The 19,996-nt window shown below is 40.8% G+C and overlaps 3 protein-coding genes across 3 annotated transcripts; all 3 read left to right on the top strand.

The window, feature by feature from the left end:
• Nucleotides 1–926: 926 nt before the first annotated feature.
• On the top strand, nucleotides 927–6,651 carry LOC141832452 (formin-like protein 8). The gene is made up of 4 exons (XM_074719961.1): nucleotides 927–2,260; nucleotides 2,335–2,534; nucleotides 4,754–4,995; nucleotides 5,507–6,651. The coding sequence occupies exons 1-4, from the start codon at nucleotides 927–929 to the stop codon at nucleotides 6,290–6,292; spliced, it is 2,562 nt and encodes an 853-aa protein (XP_074576062.1). The 3' UTR covers nucleotides 6,293–6,651.
• A 6,822-nt stretch (nucleotides 6,652–13,473) lies between these two features.
• On the top strand, nucleotides 13,474–16,220 carry LOC141845682 (phototropic-responsive NPH3 family protein NPY4-like). Its single transcript, XM_074733735.1, has 4 exons — nucleotides 13,474–13,535; nucleotides 13,862–13,931; nucleotides 14,342–15,532; nucleotides 15,666–16,220. The coding sequence occupies exons 1-4, from the start codon at nucleotides 13,474–13,476 to the stop codon at nucleotides 16,197–16,199; spliced, it is 1,857 nt and encodes a 618-aa protein (XP_074589836.1). The 3' UTR covers nucleotides 16,200–16,220.
• Nucleotides 16,221–18,435: 2,215 nt separating this feature from the next.
• Nucleotides 18,436–19,569, top strand: LOC141847994 (LOB domain-containing protein 37-like). The gene is made up of 2 exons (XM_074736110.1): nucleotides 18,436–18,793; nucleotides 18,900–19,569. Exons 1-2 carry the CDS (start codon nucleotides 18,610–18,612, stop codon nucleotides 19,373–19,375), a joined length of 660 nt encoding a protein of 219 aa, XP_074592211.1. The 5' UTR covers nucleotides 18,436–18,609; the 3' UTR covers nucleotides 19,376–19,569.
• The last annotated feature ends 427 nt before the right edge of the window (nucleotides 19,570–19,996 follow it).

Below are 19,996 nucleotides of genomic sequence, written 5' to 3' on the forward strand. Positions count from 1 at the left end.
AAAATTTATCTTAGGGGTTAAATATAATTTACAAACTTCTGAAACTGAAATGAAAAAAGTTTTAACAATTCTTAGGGTTAAAAGTGAAAATTTCTCGATTAGAATTAAGAAACAACAATTGGAATTCTGAAAAGACAAAATGGACGTCCACACAGACCAGACTCCCCAGATTGCTTCGCAACGAGATTGTTCAACCGCGGGTCCATCAGTTTAACGCTGCGCTGCTGCTGCGGAAAAAACAGAAAGAAAAGCGAAAGCGCCAACCGATCACCGACGCCTTTCTCCACGGCGGACGCCTACCAGCTCCTGTCGCTTTCACGTGACGCCACCCTTTCACAGTGGCACCCTACCGGCTATTGTATGCCTCAACATGCCTTGCGTTTAAAATATTGTATTCACTTTTTTAAAGTAAAAAAAAAAACGGAGAATATTTAGTGATGGTACGTGAAAGAAAACTTCCATTATTCTCTTCCTTTTCATCTTTTGATCATCGAACAGTCGGATTAATCGAGGAGGTGGTAGAGAGAGGGAGAGAGCGTCGAACGTCTCCTCTTTCTCCTGCGGAGCACGTGACGCAGGGAAAGCTGATGCTTGACGTGCGAGGTGGAAGGAAGGAACGCCGACAAGGGGCTCGTCGGTGGGGTCGTCGTTATTCTTCCGGTTTCCTGTTTCGCAATTGGGATGCCGCAGCGTATGTTAAGGCGCTTTAACCAGGGGGCCGGAAGTGCCACGTGTTTCATTGAGAGGGGACGGGAGCGTGAGCGGATTCTCGAACCGACGGACGTATGGCGGCGGTGTTGACGTCATTCGCTCGCGTTCCACGGTGTTGAAAGGTAAAAGAAGCGAGCAGCTGGATCTCTTGGCTTCCATGTCGAAGCTTTAGACTCAACGAAACGTAACGGCGTTCGTTACGGAGTCGTAACGCTATGCTTCTGCTGGCGCTCTCCCTACTCTGTGCGACCGTCGGAGGAGGAGGCGACGGCTGCGGAAGCAGGAGGGTGCTCCATCAGCCGCTGTACCCGATTCAATGGACCCCGCCCCCGCCCCCTCAGGAGTTCTCGGATCCGTCGCCGGACAGTTCTAGCCCCTTTTTCCCAGGATTTCCTTCCCCGCAGGCGACCACCGGCCAGACCCCCGCCTCTACCGCCGCCGCCACCTCTGCCTCTTCGTCTCCGTCGTCTGCGTCCGAGACGGTCGTCGCCGTCACTGTCCCTGTCTCGGTGGCGGTCCTTGCAGTCCTTGTCTTGACGGGGATGTACTTTTACCGGAGACGAAGGGCGAGGAGGTCGTCTGATGCCGAGAAACTCATGGGCCTCGATGGCAGCAATGGGCGGATGGAAAACCGCGCAGCTTCTGCCGAGGCACCGGCGCCAGATTTTCTCTACCTCGGCACCATGGACACGGCGTCGACGGAGGCTTCGAGCTGCCGGGGGAGCCAGGATCATAATGGATCACCTTACCACAAGCTGGGGGCGGAGCGGGTTGTGGAGATGCACCCCCCGAGCCCCGAGCTCCAGCCGCTACCACCGTTGAGCGCGATTGCTTCGAGGAAAAATTTGGGTCGCGCGCTGACTGCATCCTCCGACGAGTATACCTTCTATACTCCGCAGATGTCGTTGGCGTCCACCACCAGCGAGACACCGGGCAGTCCATTATCGCGGCGTAGCCTCCCTAGTATGAGTAGCGGAGGGAAGGAATTCTTAATAGCCGCGGTGTCGACTGATGCTGTCCCTCGTTCACGGCGATCATCCCCTCGAATGCAACTCACCAATTACCCTGATTCTGAAGTGAAACAGATAGTCCTGCCATTGAATCGACAACCTCCATCACCTTCTCCGTCCCGTCCCTCGCCGATGCTGCCACCTCGGCCGCCTCCCTGGATGGACAATTCCACTAGGAATCCACCACCCCCTCCCCCGCCTCCTCCTCCTCCCCCGCCTCGGCCCCCTCCCCCGCCGCCTTATTCGACTTCCGAAGCGTTCGCCAAAAACGATGAGCCAATTAAAGTTCCTATGGCGCCATTTTCAAGACGTCGATTACTGAATCCCCTGCCTCCGGAAGCTCTACGGATCAACATACCGCTCCCTCTTGCCAAGTTTAGTAATGGAGTTGCTGCCGGTTCTTCGCATCAGGATGACGAGGCGGGAGAACATCTAGAGGGCGATACGAAGCCTAGATTAAAGCCCCTTCACTGGGACAAAGTTAAAGCAAGTTCTGATCGAGCAATGATATGGGACCAATTGAAATCGAGCTCATTTCAGTAAGATTTTAAACTCCCCAAAACTTCAAAAGCCACCAACGGCGATGATTACACTTATTTCTTTGTTTTGTCAGATTGAATGAAGACGCAATGGAGACTCTCTTCATCAACAATTCCACAACTTCTCTTCCCAATGACTCCAAAATAAAACAAGATGCTCTCTCCTTTAAGCAGGAGAACAGAGTGTTAGATCCGAAGAAGTCTCAGAACATTGCAATACTTTTGAGGGCGCTGAATGTGACAAGAGAGGAGGTCTGCGAATCACTTTTTGATGGTAAGCAGCTTGTTTACATTGTATCCTTTTACTTGATGGTAAGGAGCCTTATCTTGCATGCTTTTATTTTTTCTAAATTCCTTCTTCTCATCGAATATGTTGATGCTTTTACTTTTGCTAAATTACTTTTCCTCATTAAATATATTGCTTTTACTTTTGCTAAATTCCTTCTCATCAAATATGTTGACTTAACTTGCATAATACTCAAAGTCTATTTGGAAATAAATTTTGACTTGTGCTACATAATTTTCTTTTGTTACCTGCTCTGATTTAACTTTCGATCTTAATTTCAACTAAAAGTTGTTAGGTAGTAACTTTCACATTAGAATGACCTAACAATTTATTGGACTCTTAATGCTTCTGTTTAATTAATAGAAAACTAGGGACGAGCGAAATATTAGTTAAACCGAAATAATAGACTGAATCGATTGAATTCGGAATTTTGGTTCGGTTAATTTAGAATTTTATTATTTCAGTTTATTTGGATCGGTCTCCATTTTAAAATTCAAAAATTGATTAAACTGATTAAATCGATATCAGTCGACTGTTATGTTGTGAATAGTCGACTGATGTATCTTAATTGGTGTCTCTATCGCGATTGATGGACTCTACTATCCAATATCAGTCGATTGATGTACAGTAATAATCGACTATGAAAAGTTCGATTAATTCAGTAACCGATTGAATTAATCAATTTTATATCGGTTCGGTTTGTTCAGTTTTAGTGGAAAAGTTTGGTCAGTTAGTTTTGTCAAAAAAGGTTCTATTTTTCATTTTTGGTTTGTTCAATTCGGTCGGTTCAATTTTAAACTGATTGCGCAGCTCTACAGAAAATTGTCTTCATGTGATTATCATGTTGTCATTGTTGAATTTAAGTGATTAGATTTGTCTGCCTAGACTTTTCTATGTTGTCATAAAGTGATAAAGAAATAAGTAAATATGAGAAAATAAAAAGAATGACATAGATGTACTGATCTAGGGAAGAAAATAGACAGAAACGAGGGTAGGAGGCGCATTGTCATATAAACTCACTTTCTTGTGACGAAACTCATCATAGTGGTAATTCGAGAAACAACAACAGGATGAGATTGTTTTTGCTGTACCAGTTCATGTCATTAGATTTCTTACAATGCTTATTTGACTTGAATACGAGTAGTTTAATAGAAAAGAGGAATGAAAAAATCAAGCATACCAATTAGAATATCATCTGATAGAAAACTACTCTACCCCTTTTATTAATACCATGTGATGCAAACAATTGTCTATTTTTTCTTTATTATTATTATTAATTTATTTTATTAGTCTCCATCAATGTGGTATTTTAGTTTAGCGAAAGTTTGTTTTGTCTTGAATATTTAATACTAACAAATTAAAGTAAACTAATTATTCTGCATCTTTGGATAATTTTCTATCTTGTCCAAACCAAACTGATGGACATTCTATAGTCACTTTTGTATTAGGAAAATTCATGAGATTTAAAACAAATTGGCAATCAGGCCTTAGGCCAGTTGAATAAACATAGAGAATCTCAGAAGACATATGACCGATGGTAATCAAGAAGAACAAGTTTGAGTTGATAGCCTTGCCCCCTTTAGTTGAAATGTTGCTGACCAAGTTGCTTTTCCAATAAGAAATATCTCGACATTATCTCATACATGATAAACCCCAAAGGTATACTTGAATAACAGTGATGCGGTCGTAACCAACTGCACTTTCTCGATTTACCTCCTCACAGATGGTCGTGGGGTCGACCGTGTGGGGCAGCTAAGGTGGCGGATCCACATTTTGCAGAAGAATAACAGTGATGCAAGGGAACAGGTTCCTTGAATCTGTTTCCTTAAAGGGAAACTTAAAGTCTGTTAATTTTTATTTCATCCTTAGTTTCCCTCATCACATTCCTCTCTAAGTAATCGGACCCAAATTATATATCATAGTTGAAAGGGACAATGAGAACTAGGAGTAAGTGAAATATCAGTTAAACCAAAATAACTGATTAAATTCGGAAGTTCAGTTAGTTAATTCAGAATTTTATTTTATTTTTTAATTTTTTTGATTATTTCAGTTTATTCGGTTTAATCTCAGTTTTAAGACCGATGTATTTGATGTAGACGAACTCATTTTAATTTAGAAGGATTTTATGATGATTATAAACGTTGGATTGAAAGTTTTGTATAGGTTACAACTTGAACTTTATTAAAATTTAAAATTATTTTCAACAGGTAATCCTGAATGTTTAGGAACTGAGCTTTTGGAAACTTTGGTTAAAATGGCCCCCACAAAGGAGGAAGAACTAAAATTACGTGACTACTCAGGTGACCTACAAAAGTTAGGTTCAGCTGAACGCTTTCTGAAAGCAGTCTTGGATGTACCATTTGCCTTCAAAAGAGTTGATGCAATGCTATATAGAGCAAATTTTGAGACAGAAGTCAAATATCTAATAAAATCTTTTCAAACTTTAGAGGTAATTATTACAATCATGCTTCACATTCTTGCAACTAAATGTTTGGATTAGTATTGCTAATGTTCTTGATTTAACAGGCCATAAATTTATTGATTGAAAAACTCTTTTCTTCTTTTTTTTTGAGAAACTGAAAGTTCTTATGTTTTTTCTTAATATGCTAGCATGTTAACGTCATCACTTATTTCTTGTGCTAATTTGAAATGTGGATGGTTATTATATGATATATCAGATCAAGCAGCAAACCATCAATTATTGTTCACTTTCTTCTTAGTTTCAATTTTCAGTATTTTTATCTAGTTATGAATAAACACGTCTCACATAAATTGACTCTTCATAGCATCATGTGAAGCTCTTGCAAAATGCACGTAGACTGTTGCATGCTTTTTTCTGCTATGTAACTGTTGAAATGTTGTAAAGACTATCAGGCATAAATTAATTAACACTGAATGTTTTTCTGATTGCATAAGATGCAATGCTTTAAATCTCATCTTCCCTGGAACATTTTCTACAGGCAGCATGCCAAGATCTAAGAAGCAGCAGACTGTTTCTTAAGCTCCTGGAAGCTGTTCTTAGGACCGGCAACAGGATGAATGTGGGAACCAACCGTGGTCAAGCGAAAGCGTTCAAGCTTGACACCCTTCTCAAACTTGCGGATGTAAAAGGGACAGATGGGAAAACCACACTTCTCCACTTTGTCGTGCAAGAGATCATCAGGTCTGAAGGATCAGGCACTGGGCCAGCAACAGAAAATCCATCTAACAACACAAGAGAAGAACAATTTAGAAAGCAAGGCTTAAAGATTGTAGCAGGGCTAAGCAATGAGCTTGGGAATGTCAGAAAGGCAGCTGGAATGGACTCAGATGTTTTGAGTGGATATGTTTCAAAGCTAGAAGCTGGGCTCGAGAAGGTAAAGTCAGTTATACAGCTCGAAAAGTCATGCACACAAGGGAAGAACTTTTTCGAGATGATGAAGATATTTCTTGTAGAGGCTGAAAAGGAGATTGATCGTGTTAAAGTCGAAGAGAAGAGGGTGATGAATTTGGTGAAGGAAACTACAGAGTACTTTCATGGCGATGCTGCAAAGGAGGAAGCTCACCCTCTTAGGATCTTCATGGTGGTGAGAGACTTCCTATCAGTTCTAGATAGCGTCTGCAAGGAAGTGGGCAGTTTGCATGAGAGGACAGTGATGGGATCTGCTAGTTCTTTCCATATAACTGCAAGTGCTCCTCAGCCAATCTTTCAAAGGCCTGAATGGCGACGGGATGCCAACTCGGATTGTGATAGTTCATCATCATAAAATTGATGAGATAGTCTATGTGAAGGTGATCAGACTGGATCGAGATCACTACCAAGCAACTAAAAAGAAGAAGAAGAAGAAAAAGGATTCCCTGGGCTATATCTTGGAGGAGGGCATAGTCATACAGTGTTTCAGACAGTTCAAAAGTGGAAGCGGAGATGTATAGGTTAGCGTTCGGTCCACTTGTCATGTTGTAGATTATGAGGCAACCATAGAAGAAATTTTTATTATTTTGAAAATTATTTAAATTGTGTGCATTTTTTTGTGATGGACAGCTCAGAGATATTTCATGTGAAGTCCCAATAAGAGATTCAATTGCTCGATCGTCTGGGACTTAGTTTCTACTATTGTTAATCAAATTTGGGTCGTGCAATCCTCATTAGTTGTTAATGTGCTTGATGACGTTGACTAATTTCGCCAAGACAATCATTGGCTAAAGTGAGTTGTGTGTGTGTGTGTGTGTGGGGGGGGGGGGGGGGGGGGGGGGGGGGGGGGGGGGGGGGGGGGGGGGGGGGGGGGGCCGGATTAGAGTCCAAAGAACGGATAAAATCTATTTACCAGGCCCAAATAGTTGGGACTAACATGTCACATTGTTGTGGTTGTGTTTGAGTTGAAGATGTGATAGTTGTAGCAGAAGTCCAATTCGTCTTACAATGCATCGAGTCGCGTGTTCGAGTCGCGGAAATAACCTTTTGCAAAATACAAGGTAAGACTACGTACAATAGACTCAATGTGGTTTGACTCTTCCTCGGGACCCCGCACTGGCGGGAGATTTGTGCACCGGACTGCCCTTTCTTATGTCCACCTGACTACATCTGGACAGTTAGTTTAGCCCTCTTACTCGTTCTGTGTATGCTCATCAAAATACCATCTCACTTTCAATTTTCAATTTAGTCCAGCAACATGTTTGACCAGCAGGAAAATCACTAAAGTTTGGGATATCTCCCAAGTTTATGGTCACCCATATAGATCTTAACTTGCCCATTTTGTGGTCCGTTACATAGATTTATCTCACAAATGAATTTATGCCAAGCTTCTGCCTTGTAATATCAATTTTTTCTTGGAATCATTTTGCATGCAAATAAATTGAATTAAACAAACTTCGAAGTTGGTACGAGTTATGGGCCACATTCATGTAAAAGCATGTGCTTAAATGCTTCCATTATCTCTCAAGGTTTCATTGAACTCTATGAATGCTTGGAATTAACTGGCCAAGAACCCATTCATTTGCTAACCATACCTGCCCTTGGTGGAAAGTGATACCTTGCTAATGTTGTGTTTAGCAATTATTATTCTATTTTTTGTATTCGTCAGAGGTACAGATTACATATGCTATAGTTCCTAACTGAATGACTGGCCTGGTGCATTATTATATCTGATGTTTGAGTAAGGATCTCCTGAGTTGAACGTTTCATAGAATCCCTCAGGATTGATTATCTATAGTGAGGAAAGAAGCTAGTTGGGATCAACTAAAATAATTTGTAAGCCTGACATCATGGGTAGTGATTTTGTTAATATTTGGTCCAAGCCAAATCTTTTTTTTCTCGTGGGTCTCACTAGATGTTCTACATGTATAAATCTAAAAATAGTGTATCTCCATGATGTCCCAGCAATGAGTGCTCACTAGGAATTTTCCATCAATTCAGCTTATGAATATGGATCGATTACCAGTAAACAATGATGAGAAGTTGCTGGGTTGGATGGGAATACTGTTTGTAAATGATTATAGATCATGGTCACTGATGGTCCTTCTGGATGTGAATTTGTTTTGGATTGTAATACTCAAGGATATTCTTCTACATGTTAGGGATGATTTTTTTTCCTTTTAAATTCATGGTTCACCGATTTCAGTTTAACTGTAGGTCTCATTCATAACAAGTTTCTAAGGATGTTACTGTCTTTCTGGTCAAATGCACTGCCTACTCTTCCAGTAACTGCACCACCGTGCAATGGTGTACCAGAAGGAAAAGTGCGTCACCAAAAATCTTCAAGGATGGACCCCAGGAAAATATTACTCGTCATGACAATCATGTAACTTTTCCAACTCTTACTCATCTGGTTATTCCACTTACCATTGCCATAATTTCAACAAATTATATTGTTTCTTCATAAAAAATGTCTAAGTTGCAGAAATTTGTATTTATATGTAAGTTGAATGGCTATTCTTGTTTGTTTAGTTTTGAATTGAGTGGCAAAGAAGGTTGCAAAGGACATAGGGTTAGCTGTCTTTCAAATTTTACATATAAAGGCCGTTCTAAATGCTTGGGCATGTGCTTTCTTTCCCATCTTAAATTGTGAACACTATAATTAAGGCACTTTACTGATGCGTAGGAGGGGAAGTGACACAAAGGATGTACATAGTAATGAAATTTTGTGACCCATTCTCTCTTCTCCCCTAACGTTCTGTCCAAATATACAGTCTAAGAGGTTGCTGATTGTTATAAGTTTTCTTAGAATTACCTCTGCAGACCGCAGTCATGATATAAACTTCAAATTTGGATTCCATGTGCACAATTTTATTGTTAGAATGGTTTTCCTGAGCAGGGCATGCATGGCAACGATGGGAATGTTATACTATAGATTGGCACAGCGAAGTCTAGGTGAAAACATACCAGAAGATGAGCTCCAGTAGGTACTAACTCTTTTTCGGCTATGGCATACAAGGTCATGCTTTGTAGTGCAAGGAATACCAAGTTCTTGTCTTTAATTTGCCCCAGTACTGTCCTGTGAAGCACTCGAGGCTCAACAGGCACACAGAAGCGGCTGAGCTCAGTGTGGTTTAAGCATTGACTGCGTAACATGTTTAATCGTCTCATAAATATTGTTCTCTTTTGAAATTTTCTTGACTGCAAGTGCAAGCTTATCTCTCATGCGTATGTGTGGCACACTGGAAAACCTGATACTTGTGTTATGAAGACGAGCCAATTTTTTTTAAAAAAATAGTTAAAGTGAAAACACATCTTCGCTGTGACAATTTATAGTGAACACTATGCCATAATGAGACACTTGGTACGCTAATGAACATAACTTTTGATTTAATCTGAATCTGAGCCTTACAAAAACTGTTGTTGGCTTTGTCGACATATTGGATTAACAGTCTAGGTTAAGGCCCGTGCTAAATAAATTTATTTTCAGGGTTGTGCATTTAGAGGATATTGTAGGATTCTTTATTGTGGAAATACATCTTTGGGAAAAGGGGAAGGGAAGGAAAGACGGAGGAAAGGATTAAAAAAGAAAAGCAATCTATGAAATGGAAAGAAGAGAAAGGGTAGAGCCTGAGGAGCCTGTCAAGATGCAACACTCGTCCCGAGGTGATGGTCGACCATGCTTTCTAAACAACTTCAGCTAATATACTACTGATTTTGCCATATAACTGTTTTGACCTTAGTGGGGTTATTCCAATTGTAGTTTTTAATTAAGCATGACAATTTAATCCTTTTCAATTAAAATTAAAATTTAAGTTATAGTAAATAAATCACCAAATATATTTTGTTTATATTTTTCAACAACATGCTAGCAACATTTGGTTCATGATTGTTTTAAAAAAATTAATTTTTATTTCAAATATATATATATAATTTACAAATTATCAACCTTTTATTTTAAAAAAATAATATAAATGTATTCTTTTCAATTTTTCGACTAAAAATAAAGAATTATTCAACATTACAAAGTCGTAGAAAAAGCACAGCGAAGTTGGTCAACACCCTTTCCCAATTCCCAAGCTTGGACGTTCACCGTTTGCATACAGTGATAAAATTGCATCATCTAGAGAGAATGCCTTTGGTTGGATGGGTTGCTTTTCTAAGGGGAGGGGCCTTCGTTGTTGGAGAGTTCAGGTGTAGAAATCTCGATCGAGGCGATGCATTCTGCAACAAAATACAAGCACAGTCTGCGACTGTGAAGAAGGAACACCATGAATCCTACAATTGTTGGTTGATGTGGATATGTCACTGACCAGCTGGTTCCTGGACCCTGCTCTGTACAGGCCGGACAAATGGAGATGGGATAACTGTTAGTTATCTTTTCGTGCCATTATAGCTCCCTGATAACTAGTATGATGTATACTATTTCTTGTATTCTCAAGAAGCCGATGTATTATATATGTTCTTTAACTGAAACAGTTGTTTAGGAATGACCTTGATGTCAACTATCACAGACCTCCTATGCTCAAAGTGTGTTTCCTCAAGTAAACCTCCTCGATTCACTTTATCTGTTTTTCAAAGATTAATCTAAAGTAAACAGTGGCCCAGTCTTCGCACTGTGAATTATGTTTGGGTTTTTTATTAAGCCATAAATATCATGGCAAGAATTAACGCCACCATCATTGCCCGGAACACTGCTACTAAATCTTCGCAGTCTGTCTGTATTTTATCTTCCTCTTTTACGACCATCGACAATATATATTTGAAGAATTATTCTTGTTCAATCGATAACTAGCAATCATGTTTCTGGCCAAGGACCTTAGTTACACTGTTCTGAATTCTGATCCCTGCACCAACACACACGCCTTTCTTTTATTTTAAATGGAAGCCTCAGCAAGCATCTAGGTCTGCGAGCATCAAAGCATTTAAGTATTCACTTTGCTGCTTTTGTGGCACTCACACCACACAATCCTCAAGCCAGCGATTGCGGATTGGCCAATCCAAACTTAGCACCAAATCTTGTGTTCTGCACAGGACAAAAGAAAGAAAAATATCTCTTTTCTGTTTTTTTTTTTTAAACTCTCGAAGGTTCTATGGACCTCAATCTCAAAGATGCTTGATCTAAATCGAATTCTAAGATTGGTCCATCAACATGGCAAACCAAAAAAGAAAAAAAAAAATTTGCAAAGATCTTGAACTTTTGGAGGGCTTTTTTGATTGGAAAATGTTTTCTTGTCCCTTGATTTGTCCCTTTTATCCTATTATTGCTAATAAAATGGATGTGATTATGCCAAGCTTGACTTTTAACAAGAGAAAATAACCGGTTTTAGGGGATTTAGCCAGATTTAAGGCAGTATTATAAAGGCAGGTAGTGAAGAAAGACTTAAATGTAATGAACTCTGTTGCATCCTAATCTAAGAAAAGGCACAACATACTCTTTCAAAGTTTGGCGACAAGGACTTTAGAAGCACTTAAAGGTTCCCTGTATTATTTATGGCAATTCTGTCGAGTAGATGAATTCTGTATTATCTAGACTAGGTGGTAACTAAGGTAGATAGGCAACTGGAAATGTCTGTCAAAAAGGTAAAGGAATCGCACTGAATTGACTTTTACTGCTAGACATCGAACATGTTCTTGTCCGCCCTTCATGCATCGTCGTTTCAAGCCAAGAAAAGATCTGCTATCTCTAATTAAGCCCACAATGCGCGTTTATAAAATATACTTCCATTTATTGAAATGAGTAAGTAAATCGCCTCAAGTTCTTGGTATTGTAAAGTTTCTTGAAGCACTATGAGAGCAGGCCCATCGGGGAACGAGCATGATGATGCATTGCTACTTGTATTATAATCAAATTATAACTTTTTTTCTCTCTTCTCTGAGGCAGTGCATCTGAAAAGTAGAGTAAGCAATCTTCTTCTTCGTTGACTGGTTCTACCGAGCTTAATCGATTCCTCAAATGCAATGGGCCACATGGTGCCATCATTTTCATTTCCCACGAGAAACAAAGCTACCTAACTTGAGTGAGGAGTATCCAAGGGAAAAAACATGCAAGTTTTTGCAGGCGAAACAAAATTCAGGGACTTTTTGAAAAATTGGTAAAGGATATGTTAGAGAATCTATAAGATAAATATTGCAGATATTTGGTGAAAATAACCAAATTTAATTCCTGTAAGCAAGAATTCAATGGAGATATTCACATACCAAAGGGTCTGAAACGTGAAAGCAGTGTCATGAAGAGGAGAGAGAAGGGAAAAAGGAAGATGAAGATATAAAAGAAGTCATTAAATTGCAATAAAAAGAAGAGAAAGGAGAAGGAGCAGCAGAAGCAGAACCAGAAGCAGAAGCAGTGCTATACTGCTATTGATGATAATCACTCGTCTATTCTAATGATAGAGCAGCTGAAACGGCAAGAGGGATTCAGAGGACCTGTTTGGTTTGTCCCGTTCATCTGAGTTGAAAGATACCTGTTTTCTGAGTTCTCTGCATGAGGGTGGTGGTATGGTGTGTGGGGTAAGCGAGAACCTGACAAGAATGCAGAGGGTGTGGGCGTGGAAGGGAGCATGGTGGGCCTCCAGATGCTGAGGGAGAGCCACCCTTTGAGTTTGAAGCCAAGTTTCATCGCGCAAGGTGGATTCCTCTTTCCCATCACTTTTCCTCTTCCCTCCATACCTGTGATTGTCTATATGCTGCTGCTTCTCTTGTTGTTGGCTTTAATCTTTGCTTTGCTTGCTCTGGTCGGTTCTGTTCTCTGTGGTGAGTTGTTTCCTTCAATTCTCAGCAATGCTTGTCATTCTTGTCAATGGTGCATGGTTATGTTTTCGCACATTTGTATTCCCTTTTTCGTGTTTGTTTCACTACTTTCGACTGGTGCTCATGACTAAAGCTTCGTTCATCTTTCTTCAGTATTCCTCAACAAGTTCTTACCCTTTTCCCCCCTTTCTCTCTAGTCTTGTTCTTTCCAGTTTGTGATTTTGTACTTCTTCATGGCTCTTGCGATTCTAAAGGCCGGCTTTAGTTGTTTTGTTGAGCCAGCCGTCAGTACCTAGCTCTAACTTTAAATAACTTCAAATGCATGCAAAATCACATGCAACCTTGGCTCTCTTGAGACTGCTCCATATGAATTTTCATGTGGGATTTTTGCCAACTTGACGGGATTCCCTTACATCAGCAGTTGCTATGCTGTCCCTTCACTCCTCCATCCCTTTAAAAAACATCAAAAGATGCTCACTGTCTGCGGCTCCATTCTATTAACGTAGAGGTTCTATTTTCTGTTTCAGGTGATTTGAGGAATTTGTTGTCGATCGCCAGATCTCAATGACCTTGTGAATAAAGGCTAGTGCAGATTTGTGCTTGATGCTGTCTCCCTTCTCCGTTTCTATAAGCCGGCTTAGAGAGTAAGTTTCTGTCTCTGCTTGACCGAGTTGCTCCAGTTTGTGGTAACGCTGTCTTTGAGGAGCTGGGACGCTAAATTGACGAAAAAGCTCACACCTTCATCGTGGAACTAAGAATAGAAGGTGCAAACCTTCTAGTTCAACAATGAAGTTTATGAAGCTTGGATCCAAACCTGATTTTTTCCAGAGTGAAGAAAAGGATGTCAGGTGACTTGCTACTTTACTGGATGATGTATGCTTTCACTATATTTGTCCTCTTGCATTCTTCGCAGCCATTGAGGGATGTTTAATCATGAATGATTGTTCTTAGATCTAATGGTGTTACTTGTCAATGAGAATATAGCCACTGCAAATGTAGCCATGTAGATATCACTTGTTTCTTCAAAAAAATCATGTTTTGATATACACTGTTCAATCTGTCATTTGGCTCTTTTTTCTAACACCCAGATTCTCAAATGAATTTCTCATGTTTCTTCTTTCAACACCTTATGTCAATCTGTTCCTATGTTGAAATCGTCTGCTTATCTTTGCAGGTCTGTGGCAACTGACTTACCAGCTGACATTATTATTCATGTTGGAAATACCAAGTTTCATTTACACAAGGTAAAGAATTGATAGAACTCTTTTTATGACTCACTTTTTGGCATTGAGCATTGAATCTGGAGAAGTTTGAATAAGGTATAAACAAGGTGTAAGGCAATGGAAACAAACTATTAAATTTCACATAATTTACATTATAATTCAGAGCAATTTTATGGTAGTTCCCAATGTATATGTATGTAGCTTGGGATAATCTAGTTGCTTGTCATTCATCTCAACTAGATTTTTGCTTTGTGTAAATGATAATGACAAAAAATGAAACTCCTAATCTCGATATATTTGACAGTATAAAGAACTGTGATTTTAGTTTGAAAATGAACTTGGGTAGAAGAACTAAGAATTGGTTGACAATAAACCCTTAGTACTCATCCTAAGAACTGTAATTCCTTTGTTGTTGTGTTTTTTTTCATTAGTTTCCACTGCTGTCCAAGAGCCAACTCATGCAGAGACTGATCACGACGGCAAACGATGAAAAAAGTGATGAGGTTTCCATTTCTGATATCCCTGGAGGTGCTGCAGCATTTGAAATTTGTGCAAAGTTTTGCTATGGTATCACAGTGACACTCAATGCTCACAATGTGGCTGTCGCTCTATGTGCTGCTGAGTACCTAGAAATGCATGAAACAGCCGAGAAAGGGAACCTTATTTACAAGATTGGTGTGTTCCTAAGAACAAGCATCTTCCGCAGCTGGAAAGACTCCATCATGGTTCTTCAGACTACCAGGTTTCTTCTGCCATGGTCAGAGGACTTGAAATTGATTAGCAATTGCACAGAATCTATAGCATCCAAGGCCTCAATCGATCCTTCCGAAGTAGAATGGTCATACACATACAATAGGAGAAAGCTTCCATTTGAAAATGACCTCGACCCACATTTGAATGGAGTTAAAAAAGAACATGCAGTGCCCAAGGATTGGTGGGTTGAGGACTTGTGCGAGCTTCAGATTGATTTCTTTAAAAAAGTTATAGTGGCCATTAAAACTAAGGCGAAAGCTGATCCTGAAGTGATCGGACAAGCATTGAAATCATATACATACAAAAAGCTCTCGAGTTTGGGCAAAGGATCTGCAAAAAATGGTGATGGAGGTGACGCCACAAAGAATAAATCATTGCTGGAGACTATCATCTCATTGTTGCCCCCAGATAAGGGCTGTGTCTCCTGCAGTTTCCTTCTGAAGTTACTGAGAGCTTGTAGATTACTAAATTGTAGCGAGACTAGCATGAAGGAACTTGTGAAGCGAATAGGCAGACAGTTAGAAGATGCTACACTGTCTGATTTACTGATTCCTACTTCCTCTGGAGAGGATACCGTATATGATATCGACATGGTTCTCAATATAGTGAAAGAATTCACAATGCAGGAAAATGATGCTGCTCAGTCGAATCTAGCAGCAAGCAGAAACATTCATGAGTTAAATGGCCTAGCTTTGGCCCCAGCCAGCTCAAAGATCACGGTAGCCAAGCTAATTGATGGATATCTTGCTGAGGTTGTCAAAGATCACAACCTACCACTTTCCAAGTTTATTGATCTTGTTGAAATGGTACCGACTGATTCGAGACCCTCACATGATGAGCTTTATTTTGCAATCGACACTTACCTCAAGGTAATTTGACATAACCCTTTGAATGATAATACAAAGTTCTCTTGAATAAATTATAAGAATGCTAAGGATTCTGTAGAAGGCTCCATGTTTGATACATCACACATCAAATTGATGTTCTTAATGTCATAAACAGGAATATCCAGACCTTAGCAAGAATGAGAAGAAAAGGCTATGTGCACTGATAGACTGCAGGAAGCTTTCTGCGAATTCCTCCTCACATGCTGTGCAGAATGAGCGACTGCCATTGCGATTGGTGGTGCAGGTCTTGTACTTTGAGCAGATGAGGGCATTGGCTGCTACCACCAGCCAAGCCGAAAGTGGTGCATCATATGGAAGCTCAAGGTCAGCCATCACAACCAACACAGAGGATGAATGCGTTGGAGGTTTAGTTGTTGATAACCTGAAAGCAATGAAGCTCGACGTCGGAGGGAAGGTCAATGAACATGAGTGGATCAGAAGCAACAACAGAATCGGAGACACTTGTGCCAAGAACACCAATGGTAAGGTGAAGGGCGTAGTGATGCCAAAGAAGATGCTCGGGAAACTATTATCAGGCAAAGGACAGAGTAGTGAGAATAGTAGCCTGTCCGATACATCTGGAAGCCCAAATTCCAACCGGGAGGAGCCTAAGTTGACCCCTTCAAGGACTATAAGATACGTAGCTTAGTAGCTTGCAACAAGAACTCATGATATTGTCGTGATCTAGCGAAGACCCAGTTTTGCATGCAGCTAAATCGTGTGCCAGTATCTAAATTGAAATAGTTAGTTAATGCACTAAACATGTAATGAAAGAAGTTATGACCTCTATTTGGTTCCCTTTTCACTGACGCCATTTCTTTGCCAGGATCAAAAGATAGGAAACAAAATTTGCTGGTAGAAATCTTTGACCACCAATATCAATCTCAAAATTTAAGCTTAGAATAAAAAAAAAATAGAGTTATCCACGCTGAACTACGGCGCATATATCCGGTAATGGATAGGAATAAATTTGTCGCGTAGTTGTCACTGTATTTCCCAAACAGATTGCACCACGTAGCTGGAATCCCAATCACAGATAACAACTCTTCTCGAGTGCCTACTTGCTGAATAAAATAATAACTAAAACAGTAATGATACAACACCTCTTGCAGAGATCCAAAAGTAACTCTTTCTTACAAGAATATCTATTTGAGAACATATTCTCTCGTAACCTGCGTTATTACGTTTCACAGCTGATTCTACTTAGAAACAATGTTCGTTGTACATGCTGTGCATCATTTGGGTTCTAGTGATTTGATTGTAGATTGACCAAGTGTTACATTTGTGGATCGATTGGTTTCCAGATAAAACAAGCGGTCAATTACTACACTGATGCAAGGATCGTTCTAAGTGACGTGATTCCACAAACTAAAGGGCTACAAAAGTAAACAAAGGATAAGTTTTGATAATTTTGTCGATAAGTGGTGATTGGAGTAGCATTGTCGTCTAGGCATATACAACTATATAGACATATATTTATATATATATAAAATATATAAATTTTTTTTAGTTCTGGTATAGAACTCTAAGTAACTCATGCTTAGATTCTCCCCTTATTCTTTACGCGTATTAGTTCCCATCAATTATCTTCGAATTGAATGCAAATAGGGATTCAGGATGCAAATTCCACGAAGAATTCGTATAAAGATTTTATGATTAGATCAAAGCACAAAATTCATCATAAACATTCGATTGAAAACAGAACGATTACATAGGATTGAAAGAAAAAGAAAAGAAAGAAGGATTGCGTGTGAAAAGAACAAATTACATATATATATTTAAAAAACAAATCAAACATGATATGACATGCAGCAATATAAAGAACAATAAAGCACACTTTATAAAGCTTTTCAAATTTTATATGTTAGATAATCATATAACACTTAACCATATTATAAGATTATCTATTATTATGTTTATATTTTAAATGAAAAATTATTCTGATAGGATTAATTATGTTTAGAGTTAGTTTGAAAAGCTAAAGCATTATCAACATTGACAACAAACTAAAGCGTCAAAACGGTTAAGTCAGAGTACCTTTGAATTCCATTCTCATCTTTCTTATCTTAATTTGCAGCTTGCCAGGAGTCACGGTCTCTCCTCAGTTTATGGGTTGTGAGGTCAACATCAAAGTGGTGTTTGATGGTTCATCTGGAGACGATCTCAAATAGGAACAATCAGGACTTTTAGCCGATTACAAGTCTATATGACTTAGTTTACTTTCTTAGTATTTTAAAATTAATTTTGATGATAAATAATAAATTTACATAAGATCAAATAGATCACTTTAAATTAATCGAATTAATTAATTTGTTCCTTTGGAATGCATTGAGGGAAGGTGGCAACGGAAAAATGGCATACAATAAGTCATACTTTATATGCAATTTCATTATAATTATTTTAGTGTTTCTTTCCATCCAAATAAAGCTAGTCTGCAGATCATTGGCTAGTCTACAAGTCGAAGTGGCTTATGACACGGGCCACCTCCTCACAGAAAAAGATCGTATTTACCCCTCAATAAAGTTAAGAACAAAAGAACAAAAGAATAACAATAATAATTGAATGACCGCCATCCAATTTCAACTCGACTAGGCGGTGCGCATCAGTTGTCACGCCCATCCGGAAAGCGATCCAATGGCGGTGGGCAACGGGGGACCAGCCGCGGAGACACGGAGCCGCCCGCCCCTCGAAACCCCAGGACTTCGGAACACCTAACGCCACCGCTTTAATATCTAGTCTAGCCTCAACCCCACTACTCCACCCAAAGCGGTAACCGCACTACCCCCCAACCCATCCCTCTTCTCCAGCCTTATCAACTTAACTCCAGGGTCGAGTTACCTAACCCCCGGTGAGCAATATATAACTCCCCCACTGCCCTCGTCGCCTCCTCGCCACTCGCCCCACTCTTCTACCTACGTTCCCACCATTTCTTGTTGCCTAAGTTTCCAACAGCAGATTTTTTTTTTCAAAAAAAAAAAAAAATTGAATCAATTTGGAAATCCGAAGGAAGGGGAACAGGAGTGACCTGGAGACGAGGGGTTGATGAGCGATCGAAGGAGATGAGCTGCAACGGATGCAGAGTTCTCCGCAAGGGCTGCAGCGACTCCTGCCTGCTGCGGCCTTGCCTCCAGTGGATCGACTCCGCCGAGGCCCAAGCGCACGCCACTGTGTTCGTCGCCAAGTTCTTCGGTCGCGCCGGCCTTATGTCGTTCATCTCCGCCGTCCCCCCTTCTCAACGCCCAGGTTCGTGCCCTCGAGTGCATGGATTTTGATTCGCTTTTTTGCTTCCCCAACTAGCCTACATCTCGGGTCTTTGCGTTCTGACTCTGCTGATCTCGTCTGGTTGCAGCTCTGTTCCAATCCTTGCTGTTCGAGGCATGCGGGCGAACCATCAACCCGGTGAACGGCGCCGTGGGCCTACTGGGGACCGGCAACTGGCATCTCTGCCAGGCAGCCGTGGAGACGGTCCTCCTCGGCGGCGCGATTCGTCCTCTGTCGCAATTCGCGACTGAGGGTCACTGCGACGAAGCATCGCCTGAGGCAGACGGCCTCAGCCCCCCTCCGAAAATGGGGTTCTCTTCCTTCTCATCGGTCAAGCGACGGAAGGCGCCAGTTCCATCCTATGAAGACGAAGCGCCGTCGTGCGATCTGGACTTGTGCCTGATTCCTCCATCCTCGCACGGGGGAGCGAGGGACGAGAAGCGGAGTTGGCGGCCAGGGACACCGTCGATGAACTCCGAGGGTTCGGTGACGACGAGCGGCGGCGAAAGCCCCGGAAGCAACCGACCCACCGCCGAGCCGAAGCTTCTCGATCTCTTCGTATGACGGTCGGTTCCATAGATTGCCCTCGCGTCCGCTTTGATCCCGGCGAAAGTTTTGCTGTTGCCTGTAGCCGGCGAGACTCGCAAATTAATCTTTTAATTCTGTTTGTTCATGGTAACAAGCCGGGCTGCCATTTGGTATATAATTAGAGCCTTTAACCTGATCCATTAAATAATAGCATCTCATAATTAGCTTCCTATCCACATGGGAATAATTATTTCCTGTACCTAAACTTGTCGTTGCTGGATTTTAATCGAAGATTCAAGTTGCAATTTCGAACTATACGGTGAAAAATTAACCAAAATTCTTTGCGGTGAAGCCAGTAATCATATAATTTGACGGGTCGATTTCTTCTGCTTAATTCACTAGATATAGCCTGATCCTCTTTTAAAAGATGCAGTGCCTTTCGATGTGTCGTACTTATCCGAACCTTGTGTCTTAATTTTATCCTTTAGACGGCAAGGATAGAGAGAGGTGAAGTCCGTCGTGTAGTGGAGACAGAGGAGAGAGAGAGTGAACGGCTTTTGGCGAAGCGGAGAAGGCGTGCAGTGGAAGGGAAGGCATCCCGTCTCTCCATCAGTCCCACCGCGCGCGCTGCGGTGGTGTCAGCAGCAGCGCTGCTGC

The sequence above is a fragment of the Curcuma longa genome, chromosome 1, assembly GCF_044706935.1.
Source record: "Curcuma longa cultivar G26 ecotype Majalengka, Jawa Barat chromosome 1, ITB_CL_G26_1.1, whole genome shotgun sequence".
Classification (NCBI taxonomy): Eukaryota; Viridiplantae; Streptophyta; class Magnoliopsida; order Zingiberales; family Zingiberaceae; genus Curcuma; species Curcuma longa.

Coding starts and splice junctions, on each gene's coding strand:
- LOC141845682 (XM_074733735.1), top strand. CDS start 13,474: ATGAAGTTTATGAAGCTTGGATCCAAACCTGATTTTTTCCAGAGTGAA. Junction 13,932..14,341: donor CCAAGTTTCATTTACACAAG/GTAAAGAATTGA, acceptor TTTTTTCATTAG/TTTCCACTGCTGTCCAAGAG. Junction 15,533..15,665: donor CAATCGACACTTACCTCAAG/GTAATTTGACAT, acceptor TGTCATAAACAG/GAATATCCAGACCTTAGCAA.
- LOC141847994 (XM_074736110.1), top strand. CDS start 18,610: ATGAGCTGCAACGGATGCAGAGTTCTCCGCAAGGGCTGCAGCGACTCC. Junction 18,794..18,899: donor CCCCCCTTCTCAACGCCCAG/GTTCGTGCCCTC, acceptor GTCTGGTTGCAG/CTCTGTTCCAATCCTTGCTG.
- LOC141832452 (XM_074719961.1), top strand. CDS start 927: ATGCTTCTGCTGGCGCTCTCCCTACTCTGTGCGACCGTCGGAGGAGGA. Junction 2,261..2,334: donor TTGAAATCGAGCTCATTTCA/GTAAGATTTTAA, acceptor TTGTTTTGTCAG/ATTGAATGAAGACGCAATGG. Junction 2,535..4,753: donor CTGCGAATCACTTTTTGATG/GTAAGCAGCTTG, acceptor TATTTTCAACAG/GTAATCCTGAATGTTTAGGA.